At 45.5% G+C, this 14,554-nt stretch overlaps 1 protein-coding gene across 1 annotated transcript; it reads left to right on the top strand.

Annotated features, from left to right (window-relative positions):
• ATP5F1A (ATP synthase F1 subunit alpha) lies at positions 1-13,392 on the top strand. Its single transcript, XM_026713884.2, has 12 exons — positions 1-154; positions 3,959-4,037; positions 4,955-5,124; positions 6,234-6,407; positions 6,492-6,658; positions 7,612-7,760; positions 7,918-8,069; positions 8,164-8,388; positions 10,187-10,294; positions 11,356-11,500; positions 12,706-12,856; positions 13,074-13,392. Exons 1-12 carry the CDS (start codon positions 95-97, stop codon positions 13,153-13,155), a joined length of 1,662 nt encoding a protein of 553 aa, XP_026569669.2. The 5' UTR covers positions 1-94; the 3' UTR covers positions 13,156-13,392.
• Positions 13,393-14,554: the final 1,162 nt, after the last annotated feature.

The following is a 14,554-nucleotide window of genomic DNA, read 5'->3' on the forward strand; positions in this document are numbered from 1 at the left end:
GCTCTCTTCCCCCAGCGCGAGCCAGAGGCAGCCGCGGGTGCAGCGAAGAGCCAGAAGCCGCGTCGTCTCTTTTTCCGCCCGGCTCGCCTCGACGATGCTGTCCGTGCGCGTAGTCGCTGCGCTCGCCCGGGCCTTGCCCCGCCAGGCCGGCTTGGTGAGCGATAGGGTGGGAAGAGCCTGTCTTGATGCAGCAGGCGCCGCCATCTTGGCTCCGGCCTGGCGGTGACATTGACGCGGCGGCACCCTCCGTTGCTCCCAGGAGCCGCTCCGGGCCTTCTCTCTCCAGTCCTTTCCTGCGGCTCTCGCCGCTTTTCAGCCTCCCTTGCACGCCCGGGGCCTTTTTCTCGGCCTGGCGGTGACCCCGGCAAGGTCATCCCTCTTCCGGCCAGGGTCGTCTCTGCAGCCGCCTCGCGGGCACCCCCGGATAGGAGAGCCGCTGGACCGGAGCGAGAAGCGTGCCCGGAGGCCGTTTAAACCCTGGTCAAGCCCCGGTGCCTTTTCTGGGGTGGGGTCGGGCGGGCTTGTCCGAGGAAGGTCACGCCTTTGATCTCTGGCCGTGGATGATGGGTGATGTGCTCCCGGCCACCTGAATGGAGGAGGCTTTGGATGGGGGCGGGGAGTGGGGGTGTTGTACCTGCCTCAATCCCGCCTGATGCGTTTTATGACCTTGGAGGTTTTCTTGCAAAAGATGCCGCCGCCGCCGCCGCCATTCATTACGGGTGGTCCTCGAGTTACGACCACAACGGAGCCCAAGATTTACGGTTGCTAGGTTGACTTGTTTGGTCAGTGAGCTTTGCCCCCGTTTTACGACATTCCTTGCCGCAGTTGCTAAGTGAATCACAGCAGTTGTTAAGGTACTGACGCGGTTGTTCAGTGAATCTGGCTTCGCCATTGACTTGGCTTGTCAGAAGGTGGTAAAAGGTGACCGTCATAAATAGGAACCAGTTGCCAACGATATTGCAAAAGTCATCAATGCAAAAATGAAAAACAGTCAAGTCACCTTTATCAGTGCCGTTGTAACTTTGAATGGTCACTAAATGAGCTGTTGTAAGTTGAGGACTAGCTGTATCTATGGATCATCTATATTTTCTATGAAATAAAGGACATTTCTGCACTGCAGGCTTGTTCTCTTACTGTCTGCCCCAAAAGGCCAGTTTGCAGCTCTTAACTTAGCATTTGCTCCTTTTGTTTCAAAATCTGGAAGCGGGGAGCAGCAAGTCTTGGCTTTCAATCTTTATTGAAGAAAATGATCAGTCTTTTTTTTTTTTACTTGTTGCACCCTTTTGTGCAATTTTGACTAATGCAGTGTTTGCAACCATGACTTTGCTGCTACAATGGAGTCAGTTCTTGTAGGGTTTTACAGTAGTCCCCTATAGTAGACTTATAGTAGACTTATCGCAATTGAGCCTAAAATTTATGTTAAGTGAAAACGTTTAAGTGGGCTTTGCTCCCATTTTACGACTTTACTTGCCACATTTGCATTGGTTAAGGTAATAACACAGCTGTTTAGATTCCCCATTGTCTTGGCTTGTCAGAAGGTCGCAAAAGGGGATCTTGGAACACATCATAAATAGGAACCAGTTGCCATCCGGCTGAATTTTGGGGAGGCTGCAAAGGTCATCAATGCAAAGTGAAAAACAGCTCTACCTCATCTTTTTCAGCCTCGTTATAACTTTGAATGGGCACTAAATGAGCTGTTGTAACTCGAAGACTACCGGTATCTATGGATCATGTATAAGCCATATTTTCTAATTAGATAAAGGATTTTATTTTTGCTTGCATTCTGGGGACATTTCTGCACTGCAGGCTTGTTCCCTTACTGTCTGCTCTGAAGTGGGGAGCTGTACGCATTGGCTTCCCATCTTTATTGAAGAGAATGATAAGCCCTTTTTAAAAAAAAACTTGGTGCACCCTTTTGTGCAGTTTTGACTAATACAGTGTCTGCAACCATGACTTTGCTACTACAATGGAGTCAGTTCTTGTAGGGTTTTACAGTAGTCCCCTACAGCAGACTTACCGCAATTGAGCCTAAAATTTATGTTGTTAAGTGAAAACATTTAAATGAGATTTGCCCCATTTTTTTGACCTTGCTTGCCTGAGTTAAGTGAATCATTGCATTGCACGGTTAATTACATGGTTGTTAGGTGAAGCTGGTTTCCCCATTGATTTTGCTTGTCAAAAGGTTGCAAAAGGGGATTGCGTGACCTTGGGACACAGTAACGGTTATAAGTATGAACCAGTTGCCAAGGATCTGAATTTTGATCACATGATCATAGAGATGCTACAAAGGTGGCAGGTTTGAAAAATGGTCATAAGTCACTTTTCAGTACTGTTTAAACTTTGCATGGTCGCTAAATGAACTGTTGTAAATCGAGGACTACCTCTATAAGGGGTATTTCTTCAGGTGTGCTATGGCTCAAAAGTCTGTGAGTCCATCCTTATTTTTTCCAGTTATTGCAGTATTGTCTAGTCCAAACCTTTTCTTCACCACAGGAACCACTCACCCCCCCCCTCCCTTTAAATACCATTTGTGGCTGCGGACCACCAAGACTTAGCTCAGGACCGCATCAAGCCTTTGCGGTACTCCCCGTGATGGCACGCAAATACATACCCCCGGGGGTTCCTAGGCCGCAGGTTGAGAACCACTGGTTTGGTGCAATACGTAGTATGTTGAGTTGATGGTTAGCCCAGGGGTCTGCAACTTTAAACACTCAAAAAAACTATTTGGACCTGTTTCCCACAGAAAAGAAAACACGGGGAGCCACAAAACCTAGGTGGGTGTGGCCAACTCAACGTTTCTTCCACCCAGTCACATGATTTGCCACGCCTACCCGGTGGCTTCCAGTGTTTTCTTTTTTTGTGGGAAATGGGTCTCTCTCTCTCTCTCTCTCTCCCCGCCCCACCCCAGTTTTGTTTTTGGGGTTTTACCTTCTCAGGCCAGGCAAGGAGTGACTGGGAGGGGAGAGTGAAGGGTGAGGCCAGCCAGTAAGTAGTGGGATCACCCAACAGGGAGCCACAGTAGAGGGCCCAAAGAGCCGCATGTGGCTCCAGAGCCACAGGTTGCTGATACCTGGGTTACCCACTAAAACACATTGCTTCTGAAATTCTTAAAAGTGGCAGCAAATGTTTGAGGTGCACTTTAAACAAAAGCTGCTGTGGGCCAGCACTGCGAAAACTACCCAGGTACACTTTAGATTTTAGACACAGGTATCCTTAAGATTCCTGTTTGGACATTACTAAGATTTTTCCTGAAGATTAAGGTAGAGAATGAGGGCTATGAATAAGCTGCTGCCCGAATGAGGATTGTGAGTGAGCAGCCTTTTGAAATAATTTACCTTAAAGCAGGGATCTTCAAACTTGACAGCTTTAAAACTTGTGGACTTCAACTCTCAGAATTCCTCCTCCAGTCATGTTAGCTCAGGAATTCTGGGAGTTGAAGTCCACAAGTTGCCAAGTTTGAAGATCCTTGCCTTAAAGCTTTGATCCAAAACTTTTGCAGAAACAGGAGATACTATTAAATGGTTTTTAAAAGTAAATCATACAACTTTTCATCTCTCTTGTGTCCTAAAAAGAAGAGAAGACCCTAACTGAACACCACTCTTTAAAATTGCCTCTATTTTTTTCCTGGTATCCGTGGCAGAGGGCAGACAGTTGAACGCCACAAAAGACACAGTTGCTTTAAAGAGCTGGAGAGTGATATTTGTGTGCATCCTACAGAGCTCCCTTTTCCAATTATTTTTGAAGTACGGTAATATTCAGGTTCATTTTCTGTATTGCTAGCTACTGAAACGTAAATAAACAATTACTGTATTCAGTGCTTACCATGTGATTTTGTATATAAATAATGTATTGCAGTAAGGAGCTCTGGTCATAAATGATAACCTTTAACTAAAAATTTTGCAAGAAATATAAGATCTACGCTTCAGACAGGAGACCTTATGGTTTTTCTTCATCTTAGGTGTCACGGAATGCTTTCGGTGCATCATTTGTAGCAACAAGGAACTTCCATGACTCTAAAACAACTCTACAGAAAACTGGTAAACAATGTGCAATCTCATTTTTGATAAACTCTTGGCTTTATCTCTAAATTAAATGTGCTTTAACAGCTTTTTAAAGTTATTTGACATTTTGCTATTTATTCATTCATTCATTCATTCATTCAATTTCTGTAGCTGCCCAATTCAACCAAGTGACATTGCTTGACATGTTCAGAATATGGATGCTACTTGAATTCATGTCCCAGCAAGATTGAAGTAAAACTATTTTTTAAATTACCAAAGCAAAGCAAAATTAAGCGTGCTGTGTTCACTACCTAATTGTTCACCACCCCAGTTTGCTGGAATTTAACTAACTGTGCTTTATTTGAATTTCTGGTTTGAATAGAACTGTATTTCAGCTCTTAAAGTTGATCATGGCAAAAGTATTGTAATACGCTCTGAGTACTACTGCTACTTGTAAACTTTGTAGAATTAAGAGATGAAACTAATAAAGTATTTATAAGCTTAAGTACCCTATTCAGTTTGCCCACATTAAGTTTCATTCTATAGTTTTGAGTGTCTTCCACAGAGAAATTGGCTGTCTTAAAAATACCGAATTGGAATTTAGTTTATGTAAATAAGAATGTTCTCAATTAGCATATTCATTGTAGTAGGTGTATGTAGCTTTAATACAGGTGCAATCTGCACTTGTATTAAAGCTATATAATTTGATGTCATGGAGTGAGAGCCACGAAATCCCCAGTTCTCCAGATTTTTTTTTAGAACAATTGCTTGAAAGCAAACACAGCATACTCTGAAACTTCCAAATTTGTCTGCAGTAGAAAATTTTTCAGTTTGCATCTTTGATTTTGTTTTCCTTGTTGGATGGAACTGCTTGTTGCTTGACTGACAAAACATGGGATTTAAACCAGGGTTACTTAAAAAGACCGCCTTAATATTGGTCTGTATTCTTCCAGGCACTGCTGAAGTATCTTCTATCCTTGAGGAACGTATTCTGGGGGCCGACACATCTGCTGAGCTCCAGGAAACTGGGCGCGTGCTTTCCATCGGTGACGGCATCGCCCGTGTGTATGGCTTGAAAAATGTTCAAGCGGAAGAAATGGTGGAATTCTCATCTGGGTTGAAGGTCAGTTTTCGCATCCATATTTGCATAATAAAACGTAATTGTCATGATTTGGTTTTCCTCTGCCCATCATATTACTGCGTGAAAGAATATTGCAGGGTATGAGTGATGGAAATGCCATTTCAAGCATCTAGAAGGTGCGCTGCCCCTTTAGCCTCTGAAGGTGGCTTTTGGTGTTAGTTGAAAGCCTTGGTGACACAGTGGTTAGAGTGCTGTACTGCAGACTACTTCTGCTGACTATCGGCTGCCTGCAATTTGGCAGATCGAATCTCACCAGGCTCAAGGTTGACTCAGCCTTCCAGCCTTCCGAGGTGGGTAAAATCAGGACCCAGTTTATTGGGAGCAATATGCTGACTCTGTAAAACCACGTAGAGAGGGCTGGAAAGCACTATAAAGCGGTCTGTACAGGTTAAGTGCTGTTGCTGTTGTTGTCTCTGATTGCTGACCATTAATATTTTCACTTGACAACATACATAGAATATATTTGTGGAACTATATCCTCATAGCAGTGCTCTCATATTTTATAATATGCAGGTAGTCCTTAACATATGACCGGTTGTTTAGCGCACTGGTGATATTACTCAGTTTGGGAGTCATGAAACGCCTGCAAGAAACCAAACAAGCCCAGACATCAAAATCCTCCTCATTTCAACCTTCAGCTACAAATATTCTCTTTTATTGATGCTTTATCAGTGATCCTTTCAAGTTAGAATAGATCCTGGAAAAAAATCTTACAGCCTGGATGTGAAGTTGTGGCATACATGGGGGTCCATTGTGGCCATTTTCAATGTCTCACGTCACATGGCTGCAATTCATGGTGATATTTATAGAAATTGTAGTTAACCTTCGCTTTTTGGTGGTGGTGGTGGGAACTCCCCAAAGTGAATAATGGTTTGCTTAATGGCCACCACAAAAAGTCATAAAATTGGTGACCTGCTTCATAACTTTCATGACTTGCATCCAAACTCGGCTCGATTATGGTCATAAGTTGAGAACCACCTGTTAATGTCGTTATTTGTATGAATGATGCTTGTCGGGAACGTCCCATTGGATCGCTTTCATATGGAGGTTTCCTAAATGGAAAGTCTTAAATGGGTTTTCCCTCTTCTTAGGGTATGTCTCTGAACTTGGAGCCTGACAATGTTGGTGTGGTAGTGTTTGGTAACGACAGATTGATTAAGGAAGGTGACATTGTGAAGAGAACGGGGGCCATTGTGGATGTGCCCGTTGGGGAGGAGCTGCTGGGGCGTGTGGTTGATGCTCTGGGGAACGCCATCGATGGGAAGGTAGGTGCGGAAGGCAGATTGCTGTTACGTATGGGGATGTTGGCGAGGAGTTGGTGTGAACGTGTCTGTTGCCTTGCTTCACAGGGTCCCATCACTTCCAAAACCCGCAGGAGGGTTGGCTTGAAGGCTCCTGGAATCATCCCCAGGATCTCTGTCCGTGAGCCCATGCAAACCGGGATCAAGGCAGTAGACAGCCTGGTACCCATTGGCCGTGGGCAGCGGGAGTTGATCATTGGAGACAGGCAGACTGGGTAAGAAGGGTGATCCTTGTCTTGCCCCCAGTGATCCTGGCTACCGTGAGTTCTTAGCTTTTGGAATCTTCTTTACATGGGGATAAATGGAATCTTCTTTACATACCTGAGGACATTTGATTCAAAAACCTCCACGGACTAATGCAAAATGTAACGGTTTAGTTTGGTTTATTGTCATTGCATCTTGTACAACAAAATTAAATACCGTCTTCAGAGTACATTATGACTATGAAAATAAACACAAACAGACACCCTTCACATTCTATACATTGAATTGAAAACCCCTGATATCGCATTAATATTGTACTATACCATAGAATTCAAAAGAGCTGCTGCCCTGGGATAGAAGCTGTTTTTCAGCCTATTGGTCCTTGTTTTTATTATTGTCCTGTACCATCTGCCAGATGGTAACAGTTGAAAAAAAAAAGGGTGCCCAGGATGAGATGGATCTTTGAGAATGTTTTGAACTTTCTTAAGGCAACGGGAGCTATAAAGCTCTTCCAAAGAGGGGAGAGGGCAACCCACGATCCTCTAGGCAATGACTTTAACCCTCTGGAATGCAGTCCTATCTGCCCCTGTGCAATTGGCAAACCAGACACAGGTGCAATAAGTTAAGATACTCTCTATGGTGCAGCGGTCACAGCAGTTTTTCATTTAGTTGTTCTTTCCTGAGAAGCCTCAGGTAGTATAATCTCTGCTGGGCCCTTTTGACCAGGGCTGCAACATGAGCGTCCCAGGTCAGGTCCTCTTTTACGATAACACCCAGAAACTTAAAACTGGCCACTTGGCTCCACTCGGTCTCCATTGATAAGCAAGGGCTGGAAAACCTCTTTTGGGATTGCTTAACCTTTCCATTGGAAAAATCCCCAGTTTTTCTCAAAACGGAATTTGCAGGCACCACTGAGTTAATTTGGAGCAATAGGATGTTGACTGTTAACGTATTCGATTTGCAGCAAAACTTCAATTGCTATCGATACCATAATTAACCAGAAAAGATTTAATGACGGAACTGATGAAAAGAAGAAGCTGTACTGTATCTACGTTGCCATTGGTCAGAAGAGATCGACGGTTGCTCAGCTGGTGAAGAGGCTTACTGATGCAGGTACTGGCATTCCATTCGCCCAAAGCTTTGTGCTTGCCCAAATGTGTTTGGGGCGGGGTATGTGTGTATGTGTGTGTGCGCGTGCAGAAATGTAGGCATTTCTTTCCTGGCTAAGCTGCTTCCATCTTCATTGACTTTGGTCATCTCCCTGTGTCAGATGCCATGAAGTACACGATTGTGGTTTCTGCCACGGCCTCCGATGCTGCCCCTCTCCAGTACTTGGCTCCTTATTCCGGCTGTTCCATGGGCGAATACTTCAGAGACAACGGCAAACACGCTTTGATCATCTACGACGATTTATCTAAGCAGGTTTGAACCCCGGGCTGGCCTCTGAATTTAAGGGATGGGGAGAGCCAGTTCTCTCTTGAGACAGACCCTGCATCTATGCTCCCTTGATCAACAGGCCGTGGCCTACCGCCAGATGTCTCTCTTGCTGCGGCGCCCCCCTGGCCGTGAGGCGTACCCGGGCGATGTCTTCTACCTCCATTCTCGTCTTCTGGAAAGAGCAGCCAAAATGAACGATGCCTTTGGAGGGGGATCCCTGACTGCCCTCCCGGTCATCGAGACTCAAGCCGGCGATGTGTCGGCCTACATTCCAACGAACGTGATCTCCATCACCGATGGACAGGTAGCATCCTAAGGGACATGAAAGCCTCCAAGAAGGGCAATTGATCCTAGGTGTTCTTTTTAAAACCTGCACTACTTTGCTTTTGGAGTAGACCAGGGGTGTCGAACACAAGGCCCGTGGGCCGGTGCAGCCCCGAAAACCGCAAAGGATCAGTCTGCAGCGCTTGCCAGCAAGTATGGAGCTCAGGAGTTTTGCACACCCCTCCCAGACTCTGTTTTCAGCCATGACAGCTTCCTGCAGCCCTCCGCCAGCAAAACTGGAGCTGAGGGGGTGGGATTCAACGAGGGGGATCCCGGCACAGCTGATCATTGGAACAGCTGGTTGTCAGGAGGTGGAAAAAAAGAGAAATACCTTAAGGAGTGACTGGGCGGGGAAGAATGCAGTCAGCGATGTTGAGCATATGCGCAATGTTGCACATGCTCGATAAGGACTGGCTGGGTGGGGAGGGGAGGGCCAGGCAGGAGCAAGACATGCCAGTTCTCTGAACTGCGCAAAATCATAACAACCGGTCCTATAGAACCGGTCCGAAACCAGTAGAACCCCACCCCTGTGTGTAGCCCCCAGAGCTCCATTTTCGCTGGTGTGGGGCAGCAGGAGGCAGTCATGGCTGAAAACGGAGCTTGGGAGCCTGTTTTCACTGACAGCGCTCCTGACAACACCAAGCTGTCCATGCCCCAACCCCCCCCCCCCCCCCGTCAAAACCCTGATGCGGCCCTCAATGAAATTGAGTTTGACACCCCTGGAGTAGACAGTGTTACACAGTAAGGGAGTAAGGAATAGTACGTCAAAGAAATTAAAAGCATTTTTTTAAAGAAAAGGAAATACAGCTAAATTCAGTTTATACAGCTAGTCCTTGACTTACAACCACCATTGAGCCCAACCTTTCTGATTCACTCAGAGATCTATCTTTCTGCAATCGGATACCTGAGCCTGCACTGAAAAATAGAAGCTTCAGTCCTAAGGAAGGTTCAGCTCTGCTTTTAGAATAGCTAGAAAGCAAGAAATCCAAAAATGTCCTGCTTTCTAGCTAATCTAAACTCTCAGCACAGCAGAACAGCTGATGGTGTGTGTGTGTGGGGGGGAATAGCAACTTACCAAACGCAGGCAAGTTTAATGGCGCGCATGCCAGGCAAGGAGGGACCAGCCAGCAGCGTGATTTGCCGGTTCTCCAAACTGCGCAGAATCATAACAACCAATTCTATAGAACCAGTCCAACCAGGTAGAATTCCACCTCTGAGCAATAGCACGTATATGCCGCTTCACAGTGCTTTACAGCCCCCTCTAATTGGTTTACAAAATCAGCCTCTTGCCCCCAACAATCTGTGTCCTCATTTTACGCACCTCAGAAGGATGGAAGGCTAAATCAACCTTGAGCCTGGTGAGATTCGAACTGCCAAATTGCAGTCAGCCAGCAGCCAGCAGAGGTAGCCTGCATTATGGCATTATAACTACTGTGCTACTACAGCTCGTAAGATAAAACAGTTGTCTACATTCCATAAACTAGGTACACCTGATAAATAAATTGGTCAGTTTGCTTATAATTGGTGCAGTTGGGAGACTGATTTTTAGTCCCACCTCAGGCATGCAAGCCAGCCAGGTGATTTTGGGCCAATCCCCAGGAGACACTGAATTCTAGTCCCTGCTTGGATGCGAAAGTTGATTTGGAATAGTCACTTCTCAGCCCAGCCTTGGAGGGTTGTTGTGGGGAAAATAGGAGGAGCAAGTATTAGATGTGTTCATCATCAGTTGTGTATAAAAATCATAAAGGTGGCAACTAAACAAACCCCTTCTCTGGCAGATCTTTCTGGAAACCGAACTGTTTTACAAAGGTATCCGTCCAGCCATTAACGTGGGTCTGTCTGTGTCTCGTGTCGGTTCTGCTGCCCAGACAAGAGCCATGAAACAGGTATGTCTAAAACAAACATGGAAAACTGGCATCGACCACTTAACGTGTTTGGGGCCTTGCACATACATTCCAAACAGTTTTCCCAGACTGTTTATAGGGCAATATAAAAATTGTGGTGCCAAGCATAATTTTGGGCCATCTTTTTATACTTGGTGAATGTTTCTGTAATTGTTCTAGAACAAGAGAGACAGGCTTTTGAGTTTAGGAAAGGCTGAATTGGCGCTTAAATCAGCTAGCAATTCAGGAGTTTTTGCCACCCCAAAAGGCACCAGGTCTTATTTTGTGGCGCGGGTGTCTACTGTCTTACCCCATTTGTGCGCGTCACCCCTGGCCTTGTTATCAGAAGCCTTCAGGAACTTCTTCATCTGGCAAAGCCAGCAAGGCTTCCTGAAGGCCTCTGCAGCCGATAACAGAGCCCCGGATCGATCCGGAGCTCTGTTACTGGCTTCAGGGGTCTTCAGGAAAGCAAGGGTTGGATCCTAACAACCCGTTCTGTGAATGTGCACTTTGCGCGCGCGTGCACAGTACTTGCAAAACGACTTCTGCAAGCAGTCACCATCTCCTGCTGATGTGCAGTACTCAGCTGTGTCGCGCAAAGCAACGAAGGTCAGAATAAAGGACAGCGTAAAGTCCCAGCGAGCGGGTGGGCCCAACCAAAGAAAAGAAGATCTTCAGAGAGAACCAGTTTGGTGTCAGCTGCTCTTCGGAGCTACCGGTTCTATAGAACCAGTAGCATCCCACCCCTGCAGGAAAGCCTTGCTGGCTGCAGCAAAGGAAATGGGCCAAGATGTGCAAGGCCTGGCTGCCCTATCTGAAGCTAAGTAATGGGGTAGCTCTCGCGCCACCGCCATCCCCACCCTAGCTTGATTTTTACTGGTCCGCTCTGCAGTGGGCGGAGTCTTAATTAGGGCTTATTTTGGGGGGTAGGGCTTATATTGGGTGCATGTGAAAGTGAGTAGATTGTATTATGGGGGAAAGACGGTAGTTGCAGCTATTAAAAGCTGATCACACATGCACAGTTTTGTCTGAAACTCTCTTAAGTGCACCATCCCATTGTGTAGGTGGCTGGAACCATGAAGCTCGAGTTAGCCCAGTACCGTGAAGTTGCTGCTTTTGCCCAGTTTGGATCTGATCTGGATGCTGCCACTCAGCAGCTGCTCAACCGTGGGGTCCGTTTGACCGAGTTGCTTAAACAAGGACAATACGGTAAGAGTCCTTTGGTGCCCGTGTCTAGTTGCCATTCAGAATTCTAGTCATCGTTGCTTCCTCTTTTTAAAAAAAAAAAATCCTTAAGAACAGAAAGTGTGCAAACATGTCCAGGACATTTCTGCAATTTCTCTGATTACAGGTAGTCCTCAACTTACAACCTTTTGCTTATTGACTGTTCAAAGTTGCAATGGCACTGAAAAAAACAGAGTTATATGAGCCACAGTGGCGCAGTGGCCAGGATGCAGTACTGCAGGCTACTTCTGCTGCCAGCCGGCTTCCTGCAATATATGCAATCCTTATCCTTTCTGTGCAATTCTGTACCTTTATGTCCGGCTTAGTAGGTTGTTTGACCCCAAATAATTGTGATTTTTTTTTTCCTTGTGGGTTACTGCAATTATAAATAAGACACAAGCCTGGCTACATACGTAAGCCAATTTCTGGTTACCTGGGTAACAAAGGGGTCAGCCATAAAAACTGAGGTCAATGAAGTGTAAGATATTCTCTTGATAAGTTTTGTTAGCGTTGTGTGTGTAGGAGAAGAGCAGGCTGAGCTGGAAGGCAGAATTAAATGTGTCATCAGTTTGGAGTCATTGCATTGCCACAAAAGACCCTGTCCAGCCTCCCTATCAATTACACTGACCCGTAAAGGTAAAGGTTCCCCTCACACATGCTTGCTGGTCGTTTCTGGCTCTAGTGGGCAGTGCTCATCTCTGTTACAAAGCCAAAGAGCCAGCACTGTCTGAAGACGTCTCTGTGGTCATGTGGCCGGCATGACTAAACCCCGAAGGTGCATAGAACGCTGTTACCTTCCCACCAAAGGGGTCCCTATTTTTCTACTTGCACTTTTACATGCTTTCAAACTGCTAGGTTGGCAGAAGCTGGGACAAGGAACGGAGCTCACTCCATCACGCGGCGCTAGGGATTCGAACTGCCAAATTGCTGACCTTTCTGATTGACAAGCTCAGTGTTTTTAACCACCGAGCCACCGCGTCCCTCCCATTGACCCTTAACCCAGTGCCAATTTAGCTTCGACTTAGTTGGCTAGATTCTTGGGTATAGGTAGCAATAAACCCTATGCAAATATTCCTGGTTATTTGCACCTTACAATGTATCAACCTTTTACATCCCATCCCATTTAAAGATGTGGTTTGGTGCTTTGTGGTCAAGTGAGCTGCTCTGGATTTGGATGTTTTGTCTCTTAGTTCCCATGGCCATTGAGGAGCAAGTTGCTGTTATCTATGCTGGAGTCAGAGGCCACCTGGACAAGTTGGAACCTAGCAAGATCACCAAGTTTGAACAGGCTTTCCTTGCTCATATTATAAGCAACCACCAGCCCCTGCTTGGCACAATCAGGTAAGGGCAACAGGGATCCCTCAAAAGGTTAAAAAGGGAGCGGAAATTTAGAAATGTTGGCTTCCTGGTACACCAGTTGTTCATTTACGATGTTGACAATTGCAAGACTTCAGTGTTGCAGAATATGGAGGGATGGGAAAGGGGCTGAGGAAGGCCTCTCTTCCAGTTTGTTTTGGTGAGAGTCGAAATGTTATTTCTTTCTTTTTTACTTCGACAGGACCGAAGGGAAGATCTCTGAGCAAACAGAAGCCAAGTTGAAGGAAATTGTCACACAGTTTCTGTCTACATTTGAAGCATAAACTTTTAGAAAGTTCTGTGCATCAGGATACCTCTGTCACTGACCGCTGGTATTGCTTGAGTTCCATTTTTCCACAAAGACTTCAAAAAATATGTGTGAGTTGAGTGTGCAGGTCTCAGTGAGAATTTACGGTTCCGTGCCAGCCTTCGACATAGTCCTCACCGTGATGGGATCTAGTTGACCGCTGGCAGGATTGCGTACAAACTAATGGCAAATAAAATCTTACAAACCATAGAAACTCTGCTCTGATTTTTTTTAGAGTCTTGTACTTAAAGGTGTGAAAATATTTTTCTTTATATTTTGTATTGGTACCGGATTTTTTTGGGGTGGAGGATAATGCAGTCCTAGGTTGCATTAACAGAGGGATAGAATCAAGATCATGTGAAGTGTTAGTACAAGGGGCCTTCAAACTTGGCAGCTTTAAGACTTGAGGACTTCAACTCCCAGAATTCCTGAGCTAACATGACTGGAGGAGGAATTCTGGGAGCTGAAGTCCACAAGTCTTAAAGCTGCCAAGTTTGAAGGCCGCTGTGTTAGTACCACTTTATACTGCACGGGTAAAGCTATGCTTGAAACAGCAACAGATGGATAAACTGCAGATGTTGAGAGACTAGAAAGACTGCAGAGAAGAGCAACAAAGATGTTTAGGGGACTGGAGATTAAAACATTACAAAGAACGATTGCAGGAATTGAATATGTCTAATCTAATGAAAAGAAAGACTAAGGGTGACATGATAACCGTCTTCCAATATTTGAGGGGCTACTACAAAGAAGAGGGAGTCAAGCTATTCTCCAAAGCCCCTGAAGGCAAGGAGAGAGAAAAAACCTAAAACTTAGGAGAAATTTCTTGACAGAACAATCAGTGGAACAGCTTGCCTGCAGAAGTTGTGGGGTGTTTCATCAATGGAGGTTTGTAGGAAGAAATTGCGCAGCCAATTGTCCAGAATAATATCTGGAAGTCTGGAAATCTTCCAAGGTCCCCCCTAATTCTCTTACTCTGTAGCTGTTACCGATAGGCGCAAAGAACCAGAATCACACAGATAATATCAGCATGGTATGCTTATTGCTACTCTCACCAGACAAATTGCACTCGCTAGAGAACAACTAGATTTAAAACATTTCCAAGTTTTAGGGAGAGTCTGCTTTCTGCCGTTCCTCCCTCTCAGCTATTTCAGCCTTCTCGGTCTTTTCACTCCTCCCCTCAATTTAGCTCCAGATTCCACCACAATCGCATCTTAACACCTAGTATGCACGTTTTACGCACAGATTTAACCATAATGGGATTTTATTTCTGGCTTAATATAATATAGCAATAGCACTTAGACTTATATACCACTTTACAGCCCTCTCTAAGCGGTTTACAGAGTCGGCCTCTTGCCCTCAACAATCTGGGTCTGTAT

This window comes from Pseudonaja textilis, chromosome 2 (assembly GCF_049901715.1).
Source record: "Pseudonaja textilis isolate UNSWEBS1 chromosome 2, rPseTex1.2, whole genome shotgun sequence".
NCBI classification, from domain to species: Eukaryota; Metazoa; Chordata; class Lepidosauria; order Squamata; family Elapidae; genus Pseudonaja; species Pseudonaja textilis.